Source organism: Myotis yumanensis, unplaced genomic scaffold (genome assembly GCF_028538775.1).
Source record: "Myotis yumanensis isolate MYYU_CA2020_CCGP unplaced genomic scaffold, mMyoYum1.0.hap1 SCAF_14, whole genome shotgun sequence".
NCBI classification, from domain to species: Eukaryota; Metazoa; Chordata; class Mammalia; order Chiroptera; family Vespertilionidae; genus Myotis; species Myotis yumanensis.
In genome coordinates this window covers 16,179,424-16,194,910 of record NW_027223765.1, presented here as the reverse complement: position 1 = coordinate 16,194,910, position 15,487 = coordinate 16,179,424, and the positions used below count along the sequence as shown (strand labels likewise).

Sequence of the window (15,487 nt, the reverse complement as noted above, 5' to 3'; positions counted from 1 at the left end):
GACCTCGAATGCAGCCCCTTACCCTGAGCACAGGACTGATGTGAGTGCAGAGGCCCCATGCATTGGTCATAAGCACAGAAAGCCGGCTTTGTGCGGCAATGACAAATTTCTGTTCAAGTTTCTTACTTTTGTTCATAACCAAAAAAGAAGCCAAGTGTTGAAGTTCACCTTCTAACTAGATGGGCTTTTTTCTCTACCCTCACTTAATTAGCAAAAGGGATTAAAGCTCATAAAAAAAATGTTTGGTTGACCTAGTGTTGGTTATGACTGCTATGTGAGGGGGGAAAAAACAATGGCTCCCAGCAACGGAGCCTTTCATCAATGCAGATATTCTAAATTCTTAGTCTGCAGATTTTTAAACTAATTCAACATAATATTGGCAGTTTAATTATCTGCTGTTTTTTAATTGAAAAGGCAACATAAACTAATTTTACAAATTATATAGTTATATATTATGGTAAATGGGAACCAGCATGGCCTCTGTTCTGGCATCTATCCATCCCCTTCTCTCCCAAATTACTCTCCATCCTGCATTTGCCATCCAGGAGGTACAGTTTAGCATCATAATTAGGTCTGAAGGCTCTGAGCCACCTCACTGGGGTTTAAATCCTGGCTCGTCCTTCATTACCTCTGATGTTGGGCAACACTTCGTTTCTAAGCCTCAGACAGCCTATCCGTAAAATGGTATCACCATAAGATCAAGCTGGCATGGTGATGAAATAAAGCCAGCCCTGTAAAGTGCTGACATATTATAAAAGCCTAATAAATGGAAAAGAAAATCCACAACTTTATTTCTCTCCCATCCCCTCCGACATTCAACCAACACTAAGTCCTGTGGCTTCTGCCTTTTCACTAATTTCTGACTCTGTATCCTTCCCCTCTGATCCCAGGGCCATTGGCCTATTTCATCAGCACTTGCTTGGACTACTGAAATAATCTCCTCAGTGGCATGCTCATCCCTTGCCCACCTCTGCTCCATATGGCGAAATGCTACAGAATAATATTCCAAAACTGATTATGTCGCTCCTCTGCTCAGAACTGCTCAATAGCCCCTCAGTGGCCCAACTGGACAAAATGGAAACTCCCAGCATGCCATACAAGCCCCTCCTGAACTGTCCCTTACCTCTCTCCACCGCCTCGCCTCCTCTTCTCCCTCTGCCCCAGCAACACAACAAATGCTCCTCCCTGTACTTTCCCAAATAGCCCATGGCTTTTCTATGCTTCCATTTCTTTGCTCATTTTATCCCTTCTGCTTGAATCTGTTTTTTGCTGATGGTATCTGCCTTTTCCTAAACCACATCCATTAACTGCTTACCAAAATCCCACTCTTTTGCAAGTCTCTATCAGTAAGACTTTTCAGAACACCCTGGGGTAGACTCACTGTCTCCCTTTGATATGTTCCCACTGCACTGTCTATATTTAAGTACTTAAAACAACTATAATTATTGTATTGTAATGGTCTCTTTCACCACTAGAAACTGGAAATTTCTTGAGAGGGGGGACATGTGTCCACCTTCGCCATGATCTCCCCCCAACATGTAAAATGGAGTCTGGGTCCTAAGAGGAACTCAGCAAGTGAGTGGACAAACAAACAAACTAAATAACTAAATAACTTAGCCTAACATTTAAGAAGTTACCGCCCATACCCAAACTATTTGGCCACAGACTGAGACTACCAGGTATATCTCCCACCAGAAGTTCTAGTCTAGCTTCATTGCTTTGAAATGTCTCCCTGTGTAGATAGTTCACAGAAGTTCTTAAGAGCAACCCAATGCTTCGATGATTCTCAAGTAGAATAAGCATGGAATCATATTCTAGAAAAAAATCTGGGATGTTCCAATCAGCCTGCCCACCTTGCCCCCACTCTGCACTGAGGCCCGAGGGAAAGAATTAGAGGGCTACAATGTTAAGTTGTACTCAATTCATGTTTAAAGAAGCAAAGAGTTGAAGGTGGAGTGAAAAATGTAACGATCAATTTGTCCTCAGAAGAGCTGAAAGCATTAACTCTGTTAGTCTCCCCACTGCCTGGGAAACAAAGGGCCGGCCAGCTTATGCAACCAGGCAGAGACAGTGAAAAATAAGGCAATTGGAATATTTTGTGCATAATAAGAAATGTTCTTCCTTTTTCAAAAGTAAACAGACAATGCTCCCTTGACAGTCTACTGCAAGGTAAAAGTAGTAATGCTGGTAATGAAATGTATTTATTTTCTGCCCCAAACTCTTCAGGGTTGCTAAGATATTTTCCTAATTTAAAAGCCTGTTAAGAAAAAACAAAGGTTCCAATGACCACTTTCTACTACCTCAACAAACAGGAAAACAAACTGTATGAGCTCTAGTTGACAAGATGCAGGAAGTAAAAGTGAGAAGATGGTACAGCAGATGTATGATCAGAAACAACACCTTGTTGAAAATTAAGAATGAGTCTAGTGAATTTTCCCATCAATGGTTGTCTTGTATTTCAAAAGCTCTACAACAGTACTAGTGACTGGCTCTGAGCCTGGTTTGCTGAGTCATAAATGATCATTAAAAACACTTCTGCCTTGATGTGTCCCTGGTACCAATTTCCCAAGGAAAACAGGAAATTGAATTTGTTCCCTAATTCTTTGGGAACTAAATTTTTAAAGTCTAAAAATCCAAAGCAAATTAAATATGTGACTGCAAGCAACCCATGACTGATTTTGTTTTTTTGTGTGTCAAATTTTCTAAAGATAAAACTTTATTTGTGATGTGAACCCAGACAATGAGTCTTGAATAACTTTAAATGAAAACAACATCTGTTACAGAATGCATGCTGCAATCTTAATTTATAGTCAGTTATAAAACTAATTGTCAGTTCTTCTTATGGCATCTTATTATTTTGAATAAAAATTATCCTCAAAAACATTTAATCTGGAATCTCTTAATAGTGATCATTCATTCTCTTAAACATTCCGGTGACACTACCCACCCAGCAGCCTGTTCCATGGTGTGAGCCTCTAATTCTGACACTTACTTCCTAATGGTGAGCTGACCTTGGCCTCCTAGGACTCTCTACTCCATGATCTTGGCTCCATTTTCTGAAGTTCCACAGAACAAATCCGATTGCTTTCATTTTTTCAATGGCACTATGTTGTCCCAGTTAACTAAAGCATTTTTAATCCTCTTATGACTGTACCCCAAACTTGTTGACTCAACTTCCAGCCTATAGAGGAAACAACCCCACTTCTCTCCATCAACACCAACCCCACTCCGGTCAAAGCCACCATCAGCTCTCAATGGGCAGCTGGGCCTTCCTCTCCCTTCCACACTCTTTTCCTCCAGTCTGTCCCCCCTGATCTGTGCTAAGGAGGAAATTTTCACTGTGCCCATCCTGTTAATAGCCCTTTAGTCCTCTCCTCAGTACTCGAGATAAAAATTCCAAACTCTCACTGTGGCCTACAGGACCTGGTCAATCTGGTCTCCCCCTAGTCCCTAATCATGTGTTCATTATTCTCTCCCGTACTTAACACGCTCCATCTTCAATGTCTTTCAGTTCCTCAAACTAACAAGCTCTTTCCCCCAGGAAAGCTTTCACAGATGCCCGTCTATGAAATGCTTTCTCTACTCTATTTACTATTTGAGAGTTGTTCCGGTCCAGATTACATATCCCTTCTTCATAGTAATTTTCCTCAAATCTCCAGACCAGGCCAAATTCCTCTGTAATCTCTTATTGCCACTTTACTGCCCTGCATCACGTTTATCACAATTGGTTTTATATACTTAATTCCACACATAAATAATATTGTTATTAATAGCGATAGCTGGATTTATTGAGTGCTTGCTATCTGCTGGGTACTGTGCAAAGAGCATCAGAAGCATTATCTTATTCAGGCTTTGCAGTGAGCCCATGAGTAGTTGCCATTGCTACCCACACAGCACAGGGGGGGAAAGTGGGGCTGGGAATGTTCAGTTGAGTGGAAGAGGAGGAATATGAATTCAGTTAATTCCAGAACCTACTGATGCTTTTAACCTTTTCATGACAATGTTGATATATGACTCTGCCGCAGCCTCTTAGCCCCAAGAGGCATGGGTACCAATAGCCGGGGAGCCTGTCAGAAGCAAATTATGGTTCTGTTTGCCCGGTGCCACAAAATCAGAATAATGTCTCCGTTCTTTTTCTCTGCACTACCCGTCCCCAGCCCCTTGTGGCAATCAAATACCTATGAAAAGGAGGAAGTAAAACGAGCACGTCTGGTACTCCTGTCTTGACAACTCCGGAGACAGATTTTTAAGGCACTTCACAAAAAACAGATAGCAGAGAACGGGGACAGACTGTGAAGATGAGCAGTTTAAATACATTTGTCTGGATTCATTAGCAACAAGGCACGATCCAGGACATGCAGAATTCAGATGATTTAAGAAGGGGTTTCAGCTCATTTCCTATAATATTAACAATATATTCCCTGTGTAATCAGCACACCAGCCTGATGAGGTTGGTGCGACTAGGATCCCCATTTTACTAAATGAGGAAACAGAGATGCAGAAAGAGTGGTCAAATGGTTTGTTCAGAGTCTGTAGTTAGTGAAGCTCCGCCCGAGCTGGGCCTGGGGCTCTTAGTGAACAGCAGGACAGCACTGCGCTGCACAAGGAGAGACTCCAGATGTAACCCTGCAAACATGTGAGGAGTGCCTCCTACTGCCAAACAATGGGCTGGGAGGGGAGACGAAGGGGAAGGGGCACAGCCAGGGTAATATGTCTATGACATCCCCCCAGAGATGCTGCTCAGTGCTGGGGCAGACACAGAACCGAGCTGGACGGGAATCGGGCAGGGGCATGGATAGAGTCTATATAGGAGGTGACTCTAGGGTTTCCATCATAATAATGAGAATTTGACTCAGCTCAATGGGGCAGAGAAGTCATCTTGGGCCAACTTAAGTACTTAAAATGGTCTAGAAATAACAATCAGCCAGATAAATGAGAGTCATTTATTCGTACAACCAGTATTTAATTAGTTAAGGGCTACACTGTGCCAGTCATTGCTTTGGGCATGGAACAGCTGTGAGCTAAACTGAAGAAGTCCCTGCTCTTGTGGAGTCCGGTGAGGACAGAGAGACAATAAAGAGACAAGTCCGTATATACAGGCACAACACGTCAGGGGGATGGGCGCTGTGAGCTTTAGAGAGCAGGCAAGGGCACAAGAGGGTGCAGAAAGGCTGAGGGTGGGGCTGGCTTCCTGACACAGGACAGCTCAGCAGAAACAGAAGGGAAGTGAAGGCCTGTGCCATATGCATGCTTCAGAGAAGAGAGTTCCAGAAAGAGGGAATAGCAAGGTCAAAGGTCCAAAGGAAGAGAAAAGAGGAAAAGTGAGAGGGGAGAGGGGCGGGGTCAGCTGGGACAAGCCCTGTGGGGTCAGAACTTTGCAAAGGGATAATGCCTTTCATTAAACTCCTACTATATTGGTAGCTAGAAAAATTCTTCCCAACTTTCTTTGAAAATGTATTATACAATACAACATTACTGATTTAAAAACAGAAATGAAAAATGCTTATAATTTTATCTAACATAACCCTTTTCCATTTCATATATTCCTGTCCAGCCTTTTTCCACATTTAGGCCATATTTTTAAACTTTTTGTCATAGTTATAAACAACTTGACATCCTGCTGTACTTAGGATCATACTGCATGTGTTTTACAAGTGGAAACAAAGCACTCAGAGTCATCATTCCAGTGACTGCGTAATATTTCAAGTGAATGCACTACTTCCTCTTGGACATTTCATGGCTTCCAAATGGTCACTATTATTGATGATAGAAAATATTTTTTCTAGGTTTAGATTACTTGGGAGCCCTCCCTCCGCATGAATATTTACAAAGGAAATCCTTGTAGGTGTGAGGTATTTCTTGAGGATCCCTCTAGGTTCAAAGTTGGGAGCCTAATTACCTGCTGATGGTATCTGTCACTTTTTCAGAGTAGATGCCTTCTGGCACTGGCTCATACACCGCCTCCACTATCTGCAAAACAAACGCAGTGGAGTGACGGGAACGAAGGGACATTGATATTTTTGAGCAGTAGTGCTTGGCCACCACACGAGAGTTACCCCGTAAGCATTGTAACTTTGTGCACAAATTCTAATCAGGAGCAAAAGCATTCCAACAAATACAAAATTGACATCAATTAAGTAGTTCTTTAGCTTGGAATTATGTTCTTTAAGCTGAGCTAAAGATTCATATGAATGATGTGGAGGGTAATATAATATGTTATGTTATGTTATGTTATCTTATGTTATGTTATGCTATGTTATGTTGGATCATGGTTAGTCCAAACTTCAATTAAGAATAACGGACCAAATCGCAAAGGGAAGGTGGGGGTGAGTGGGTAGGTGGATGTGATCAACCAAAAGAATTTAAAGAATTTGTATATATATATGCATAACCCATGGACACAGACAATAGGGTGGTGAAGGCCTGGGTGGAAGGGTGTACAGAGAAGAAGGGCGGGGGGGGGGGGGCGGCCTAGAAGGGGTCAATGGGGGAAAAAATGGGACATATGTAATGCTTTCAATAAAGATTTAAATAAAAAAAAGAATAGAGCAAAAAGTAATTTGACATACTTATTTTATAATTTTCTATTATAAATAAACGCAATTATAGGGGGAAATGTGCCATAGCACATGATGTAGATTTAGAAGAAAGGAGGAAAAATTAACTGGAGCATGTGGTTAATAAAGCTATGCCTGCTGCCTAGCTGGTGTGGCTCAGTGGTTGAGCTCATCGATGTTTCTATTGCTCTATTCCTTTCCCCTTCTCTCTAAAAATCAATAAAAACATTTTTTGGGGAAAAATCAATGCCTGCTGTTGAGAGTTTTATTGATGTCACAAGGTTCTATTTAAGCAGAAAAGGAGTGGCATTATCAGCAGCAGGAGGCCCTGTTGCCTCCCACGCTTGCTTACTTTTGTAGCCAGGGAGAGCATGTTGGAGCTGTAGAAGGGGGGGTTCAGCGTGGCCATCTGGTACAGGATGCAGCCTGCGGCCCAAACGTCAGCCTTCTCCCCGTACGGCTCACTCTTCAGTACCTCAGGGCTGAACGAAAATGAGGATGTTAATAGACACTGAAAAGCGGAGAGGTCAGTTCAGAAAGAAGTCCAATTTTTTAAGCTATAGTTGGAGATACAAGGAAAACAAGTGAAACTGTTTATCACTATTTAAGTACACGCATTAAAAAGTATCTTTGAATTCGCCCAGACTTGGATGAACCACAAGCACAAGCAAGCGATTCCATTTCAAGCACTAGACTTCAGCTGACCATAAACACTGCCTACCAGGTGTCCAGGGAAGTTATTATTTCCAGAAACCACCACGCCTCTGTGGTGCATGGAATCACTGGCCCCCGTTCTTTTCTGTTCTGGAAGTTTTGTACATCTCACCCTGGCCTCTTAGTAGGCAGTCTTTGTTACCCACTCCTGCCTCTGGTTGTGATTACGTTGCCTGGCTCTGGCCAATGCCATGTGGAAGGGACCGTGCACCAGATCAAGTCTCAGTCCAAACAGGTTCAAGGGCTTCCATTTGTCCCTCTAGGAGCTTCTAGAAGAGGATGACCCAGGTAGCTGCTGCCTCTCTGGCCTGAGCCCATAATAAGACACGTGGAGCAGATCTGGTCCAGCCAACCCATAAACCTGCAGCCTGAAGCAGAACCAGCCCAGAAGACCCAGACCTGTGAGTCTGACAGTCAATGCTTGTTGTCGAATGCCATTAAGGTTTTGCGGTGGTTTCTAACGCAGCATTTTTATGGGAAAAACTAACTGATACAGCACTTTCCTTTGCTATTCAACTTAATATATAAAATAGGTGGAAAACTACATTTAAATACGTTGCAGGAAATGACAACACCCATCATGTCAGCTTCTCTGAAATTGTATTTCTGATCTGGACAAGGATGCTGACAGCCTTTAAACGAAGTTAAGCTGTGAGGGACACGTTTGACATGTTTTTCTTTTTCTTTTTTTAATGTGGAGGGGAATGTTGTCCCCTTAGATATTTTGGACTAATAGAAGTTTCCTCTATCATATTTGTAGAATGAAACTCAGCAAAGTGTCAAACCCACACACCCCAAATAGAGTAGTTTGATAATTCAGTCCTACAGCGTAGACTTAGGACTGTGCTAAGCCCTCTAAATTAATGGAGTGGGGATCAATGGTTAACTTGGACAGTAAGTTAAGGTTTAAATATATTGATAAATCAATGTCAGGACAGAGTAGGTATAATTCAGTACTGACTGCTAAGAATAACCAAGGAGCCGCTATACCTGTGCTATTATGGGGACTTCCTGGTTTAAGATTCCCATTATGTATTTGCAGAGGAAAGTGTGACTCCTAGTCCCTGAGCTAAGCATTGTCATATTTGGTGGTTTTCAATTCAATCACATGGCAAAAGGGGAATCGGGGGTGATTTGCAGGACCCTGCTGGTCCTAAGTGACTAAAAAGGTGTCCCTTGTTACCACCTGATCAACTGCTCACATTTAAAAAGACATGCCTTACAAGAAATAATGTCCTCAAGAGGAAGATGCCCTTGGCTCCCCACAGACAAATTCCTCGTGTTTTTATCTACTGAGAACGCAAGAGATGTGCTTCCTGTTTCCAAGAACTCATGAAGCAGATGCTCTGTGCCCACCACGGCCCCAGGACCCTTCTCCAGTCACTCTCCACAGCAGCATCTGGACTTCTCTGCAGACAGTTCATTTCTCCTCAACAGATAATTCCTCAATGTGGGGGAAAACACTTGTAAGAAGAGAGTGTACTCCGTTTACTTTTCTCACCATTACATCTCCTCCTCCTTCTCACTGGAGACCACAAACTCCTCCCATTCCCACAGGCGTGCCCCCTTTCCACAGGCTTCGGGGTCCTCCCATCTAGAGAGGGAGCCTGCTTCTCCACCCCTCCGATCTTGGCTGGACCATATGATTTGCTTTGGCTAAGGAAGCGTCAGTAAAAGTGATGCAGAGAGATACTTGGGAAACACCCTCTTTGGAACTCACTCTCTCTTTCTGCTCTTGAAAACACTATGAATGCAAGCCATTGGCAACCATACGAGCGCAGTCCTTGCTGGGACCAGCCCGCAGTGTATTGGGAGTGGGGACAGGTTATTATATTAAACCACTAAGTTTTGAGATAGGTTGTCAAAGTTGACTGATATAATAGTTTTCATCAGATTCTCAACGCTGTCCAGGGGTCCCTCAAAAAGACCGAGAATCACTTCTCTGGAAGAGAATAAGAAAAGAAAGAGAGACAAACAACACAGTTGCTAACGATCACTTTGCTTCTGGGATCCAACTTCAATTAATCTCTAAGATAAGAGTTTCATAATTACAACTAAAAGTAATGACAAGCTGGAAATAGAATCTGATATTTAGAAGACACAACAAAATGTTCTGTTATACAGTCTGAACTTTGCCCCCCAAATTGTATATGCTGCAGTCCCAACTCCCAGTACCTCAGAATGTAACCGTGATTAGAGAACTGGTATATAGAGGAGGACTGAATTAAGAAGATGCCATTAGGATGGGTCCTGATCCAATATAACTAGTGTCCTAAGAAGAAGAAGAGACACCTGGAATGTGTGTACACAGAACCACCATGTGAAGAGGCAGCAGGAGGGCGGCCACCTGCAAGCCAAGGAGAGAGGCCTCAGAGGAAAACAAATCTACCCACATCTTGATCTTGGACTTCTAGCCTTCAGAACTGTAAGAAAATAAATTTCTGTTCTTCAAGCCACCCTGTCTGTGTTATTTTGTTACAGGCCCTGGCAAACTAATGCAGGTTTTCTGAGAAAACCAATAAATTAAAAAATTTCCTCAGCAAATGTTAGAAAATACTAATAAAAGGACTCTGAGGAGTTTGGGACATAGTCAAGACTAAATGTTTGGAGACAAGTTTCTCTTATTGAAATAACTCACCCCACAATATTTGCTTCACTGAGTCAAGATAGAAAAGGGATTTTTGCATCTCCCAGCAATGTATTAATCTCAGTCTATTAAAAAGTACATTTAGTTCCCTGGTTCTGGCTATCAAACATTCATCTCCCTAGACTGCCTTCAGAACAGAGGAGAGAGAACTAACTTATTGTTAACTGAAAGAGAAACTAAAATGTAAATTCCGAAAGAATATAAACCATCTGTCTGAGAACACAAGATCTGCTATTTGCTCAGTCAAGAAGGCAAAAACCCATATGAATTCATGAGGATAAAAATCTGAAGTGACGTAATTAAGACTATATGCCAATAACTACAGTTTATTTAGACTGAAAAGTAAATTGTGCCGTATCTTGGAATGATTCCACGTAGAGCATTTAGCATTATAGGATGGCCAAAACACACACATGCATAGTGTGTGTGCACATATGCGTGCATGTGTGTGTGCCTGTCAGTGCATGTTTATGGCTGCTGAGGCTGGGTAAAATGATTCTGAGAAATGGCTCAGACAACAATCACTATGGCGGGATGGAAGGCAATGAAAATCAAAGGGGATGTGGGAAGTTGGGAAGACTCAGGGGGAATAAGTGCCTGGGTGCATTTTCTGGGAAGGAGTGAGCAATATGATATTCAGACACTTGCTGAGATGAGCAGAGCTCAGCAAAAAGGACTCTAGGCAGAAGGACGCATGTAGTTGCAAGATCCATCCATGTTCAGATCTTTTCCTATGAGGCCCTAGTATTGAAAGTACCTAAAGGCGTTGATGGAATATGTCTAGTCCCACTGGAGCCACAGAAGTTAGGGGGCATTCTGATCAGCCCAGTGGTGTTCTCCTCTATGGAGGCGGGAGGGACTGAGCTGGAGGAGGGACAGAAAGAATGAGTCTCCATTAATGTGGTGGCCAAGGAAATGGGAGAAGAGGAAATCCCCAGGACTGACTGCACATGGGGAGGAGGATAAGGGAAGGGGAAGACCCTCTCATCTTTCAGGCTCCCGAGTTTCTAGCTTGGGTGATGGGGTGATGAACACACACTACAATATGCCGTGTGTGTTCATAGGCGGGGACTAGTAGAAGCTAGATCAATTTGGAGTGCACTGATTCATGCCTCAGAGAGCCACAGTTAGAGATAGCCAATGGGTAACACCATTCTGGAAGCTGTTAGACTCAGAAAGCCCTATCTTGACAGGTTCTGTAGCCAGCACCACTGAAATATTCTCAACTCACAGATGCTGGTGCCATTAGGCAGATAATTACAGAGATTTGATATCTACATAGGTTTGAGTTTGTTCTAAACACAAAGTTCTTACAGAGAGAAAGGAGAACTAGATGACACATTCAAGAGCCATGGGCATGCCACTGAAGGAAACAGGCCACACCTTCATCATAGATTTTAGAGTCTGCCGGACCTACATTGCATCTAGGGTTGGCAGCCTTAGCCAGTAAAAACCCAGATCACCAGCTAAATTTCAATTACTAAAAATTTGCAACATCTGGGATGTATTTATACTAAAAAATACAATGTTTGGACATAAATCGAAAAAACTCAGTTGTTCATTTAAAATTCCAATTTCATTGGGAATCTTGTATTTTATTCCAGTGGCGATATTCTTTGTGTCCTCTCCTTGGTTAGTGCTCAAGTCATCCTTCTTACAGAAAGGCACATGGAAAGCAGCTTAAGCATTAAATGTGGTTTTCTGCACTTACTTTAGAAAAAAATAAGGATAGCCGCGTATTTATTTTTCTCTAAAAGCATCACATTTCTCTCATCTTGCATACAGACATGTATTGATGTGTTCTAACACCAATGAAATCAATGATTAGAAAGTTATTTTAAATATAAGCACTTTAAATATAAACTTTTAAGTATAAAAGTTCTTTTAAATATGTATATATATGTGAAATGCATATATGTGACATGTTAAGTCCAGCCCCAATTTTTGCAATGACCATATATTATCTGTAAACATTTTAGTTAAATAATAAGTAAAGTGGACTATGACCCATCAGAATAGCCTCATGAGTTCCATAGGTCGAGGTGGGCCATGACTGGTTTCTAGATGCCAAAATTTCCCCTTCGGTCGCCCGCCTCCTGTGGATTCGGGAGGTGTATTATTCAGAACCCTAAGTAACACTGTATGAACTAGTGGGGCAAGACACTCTAGGTGGAAGAATTATCAATACACTTTCCATGAATGAGTGGTAGATGCTATTTAAAACTAAAACTGACCCATTATTTCATTGATTAATGCAACACTTCTTTGAGCTAGATAAGCGTCTTATGTGGAAGAGCGTTTTACTAGACAATGAAACGTCAAGTTACGTTCAATTTCATCCCCCCACTAGGGTGAGTGAACGTTGCACAGATGGCACAATTGATTCTAGATCATTTTATCTGACACTGCAATTTATTAAGAATGAAAAATACAAATGCAAAGTGGCATCATCGTTATTCTACAGAGAAATCTGTCACCTTTCGTGGGGGCTGTGACAATAAGTGGGTTAGATAAAAACCAGGCAGCATGGCAGACATAGTAGTGAGGATGGGACTGTCATATTCCTGAATCCTGACGAGGTCTGAGTGGACAAACACATATTTGACCTTTGGCCTATTCAAGTCAAAGTCAAGTAGCGCAAGAACTTTCACCACCCTCAGTGAAAAAAAAGTCTGTAGTGATAACAGTGGTGCCAGCTGTCTTTTCCAGCGGGTCCAGTTTGAGAAAAGTATGTTTGATCTCAAAACACTAGTGGTGGCCTGCTCTCACCCTGCCCCACCCATGTCAATTACATTAACATTTAAATCCTTCTGATCTTCGCTCCTATTTCATGGCAACCCTTATCTAGCACATTCACTCTCTTCATCCCCAAGCAATGCCATTCTTTATCATATAGATCAGGTTCTACCTATTGCGTGAAACCTTCTCTTACCAAGCCAGCAAACACAGATGGCCTGACACCAAATTCTAAAAGCTCCCAAGTCATATTTTCATTTATTCAACAAATATGTATTGGCCACTTACTATGTGCCAGGCACTGTTGCAGGTGTTGGGGACATAGCAGTGAATAGAACACACTAAAAAAAAAAAATCCCTGGCCTCATGGAGCTTCCATTCTACTAAGGGAGACAACTGACATGTAAGTAAATAAAAAGTTAATAAGTGCTATGAAGAAAATCATTATTTAAAAGAAAAAGTGTATCTCGCGAGTTACATTTAACTGTTCTGTGGCATCAAGCAGCTATTTCCCCTTTGGAGGTCTTGTTCTCACCTTCATAAGAGAAAGGTTTGTAAGACATATTCTTGCTCTGGAATGCTGTGCCCATCAATTAGGTTTAAAACATCTTAATGACAGGTACATACACCGTTTTAAAACGAAGATTAAATTCACTTTTCTGTATTTCTAAGCATATGGAAATATAACGTTGATGCCTACCTTATATTCAACATTATATTTAAAATTAGATAGCATTCTACTCAAAAACAAATTGGTGAGCATATCAACAATTTCTGATGAGGTACTCCTTTGATAGACTATTAGAACCTATTTTCTGTTTAAGACTTTTAGACAAAATAAAGGGTTTTTATTCTAAAAGAGAGTTAGCACATTTTTCAAAGTCACTCTTTAGAATTCATTCTTTTTAGTTATAGATTTCTTAGACTGAATCCCCACTGTATTTCCTCATAAAGTGCTGGGCAAATACATCCTAAATCTGCACACTTCCGTGGCTGAAAAAGAAAAAAAAAAATGCATTTCTCTTTCATCTTTTAAATAGACATTCCATAGTTCCATAACTCTGAATATATGAAAAACCTCTGGCCGTGACCTCTGACAGCTTTCTCAGGAATGATTTCAGTTTCTCACTATCCCTGATAAGTAAACCATTTGCGAAACCCCAACAAAGCAAGCTGTCAATAAGAAGCACAGATCCGGTGTGCTATCAGGAGTACAGAGAAGTTCCTTTCACCCAACGAGTCTTCCCTGAGGCCAATATCTGCCATTACTGAAACCCTGCAGAGATGCCTGGGAAGTTCATATGGGGAGATGGAAAGGAGGTATTAAAACATGGAAAATCCATGGCCGGAGCATGTTTGATAATGGCTGTCTGGTTGACAACGAGCTAAAAAAACAATAGCATGATATAGCATCGAGTCCAAGGCTACACATGAAGCATCTTTACAGTAATTTCCCTAAAATCAGAGTGTGGCTTTAAAAAATTATAAATGGAATAAAGAAGAAAAAGATTTTCAAGAGCAAAAGAGGAGGAGTTTTAAGCCATATTTTATTACAACTGTTCTCTACTATCTGTAACGAACATGACAAGAAACATGTTTTCCTTGCCACTTTGTTTGGCTGACATTCTGGTTTGCCATAATTGGCTATTATCTCTACTACCCTGACTAAAAAATAAGTTTTTTTTTCTAATAAAGCAACTGTCCAGTGCGTGACTCTTAGATTTCTGGGCAAAAGTTAAAGAATGAGGGTCCGTTTTTGCTACCATTGTACCTGTACTAAATTGCTAATTTCCCTCCTCCCGTTGGCAAGGAGCTAAATGATCTACCTCTACTTCTCTTCTCTTACTCAAGTCACTGAAATGGAGGGCCGGCAGCTTTTACTTCCTATTGAAGCTTCGTCCTTGAAAATGTCCATATTCCCAACACTGCTAAAATTCATCTTCATAATCTGATCGTTTATGAAAAGAGTCCCTTCTTCTCTCTTTCAGTACAATAACAGATCTTCAAAACAAAGAAATAAAGCACCTTACACAGATCCCAATTTATTGTGTTCCACTCAGGGATTAACTGCTCTCAGGGTAGCCCATGGATGCCAGCTCCATAGAGAGAATGAATCAACTTAGCAAAGAACCTGGTGGCTGAACGGAATGACCCTGTGAGATATGCTCTTTGTACTTTGTTTCCTTTCCCATGAAACAGGAAATGCAACATATTTTCAAAATATAAGGCCCAGGATGCCGTATTTACTCAAATAATTTATACTCGGCCCTTTCCTTGGATGTCCACAGTTTAAATGGGAGAAAACAGAGAAAGTGAAATAAGGATTGTACTTTGCTTTAAGAAAAGGTAAACAGAGAAAGTGAAATAAGGATTGTACTTTGTTTTGTTTACCACATTTAGAAATTGTCGCCTTAATTTATTGTACCAACACTGAACAGTTTGGTGCTTTTAAATTGATAACTAGGTCTCTTTAAAAGTTTCCTCTCCTTTCTCAAATGCATAAAAAGTATAAACTAACAAGCTTTGTGAATAGATTCATTGTCTGGGAAAGAAAAACAGGTCATTCCCAAGAAAGGTCCAAGAATTCCAGACAGTCATTACAGATTCAGTACCACAATAAGAAATAACAGAAGTGACTGAGGGCCGAAACAAAAACGAGAATTCACAATACTAAATTAAAACAAAGAAAATATTTGAGACAAGCAAACAAAGAAGTATTTAGTACACTAGCCACTTCTCACTGATAAAAGGTACAACTGAAAATAAAGATTCATGACCTATACATATCTGCATTAAATTATATAAAAATAAAGCAGAAGAAATTTTAAAAAGA

At 41.1% G+C, this 15,487-nt stretch overlaps 1 protein-coding gene across 3 annotated transcripts in view; it reads right to left on the bottom strand.

Annotated features, from left to right (window-relative positions):
- Positions 1 to 15,487, bottom strand: part of NEK10 (NIMA related kinase 10) — a 144,662-nt gene that overhangs the window by 58,208 nt on the left and 70,967 nt on the right. For all 3 annotated transcript variants that reach the window (XM_070433299.1, XM_070433300.1, XM_070433301.1), the window contains exons 24-25: positions 6,910 to 7,039; positions 5,900 to 5,970 (exon numbers count right to left, since the gene is read on the bottom strand). In XM_070433299.1, the coding sequence (XP_070289400.1) occupies positions 5,900 to 5,970; positions 6,910 to 7,039 (201 nt within the window). The remainder of the gene's footprint in view (positions 1 to 5,899; positions 5,971 to 6,909; positions 7,040 to 15,487) is intronic.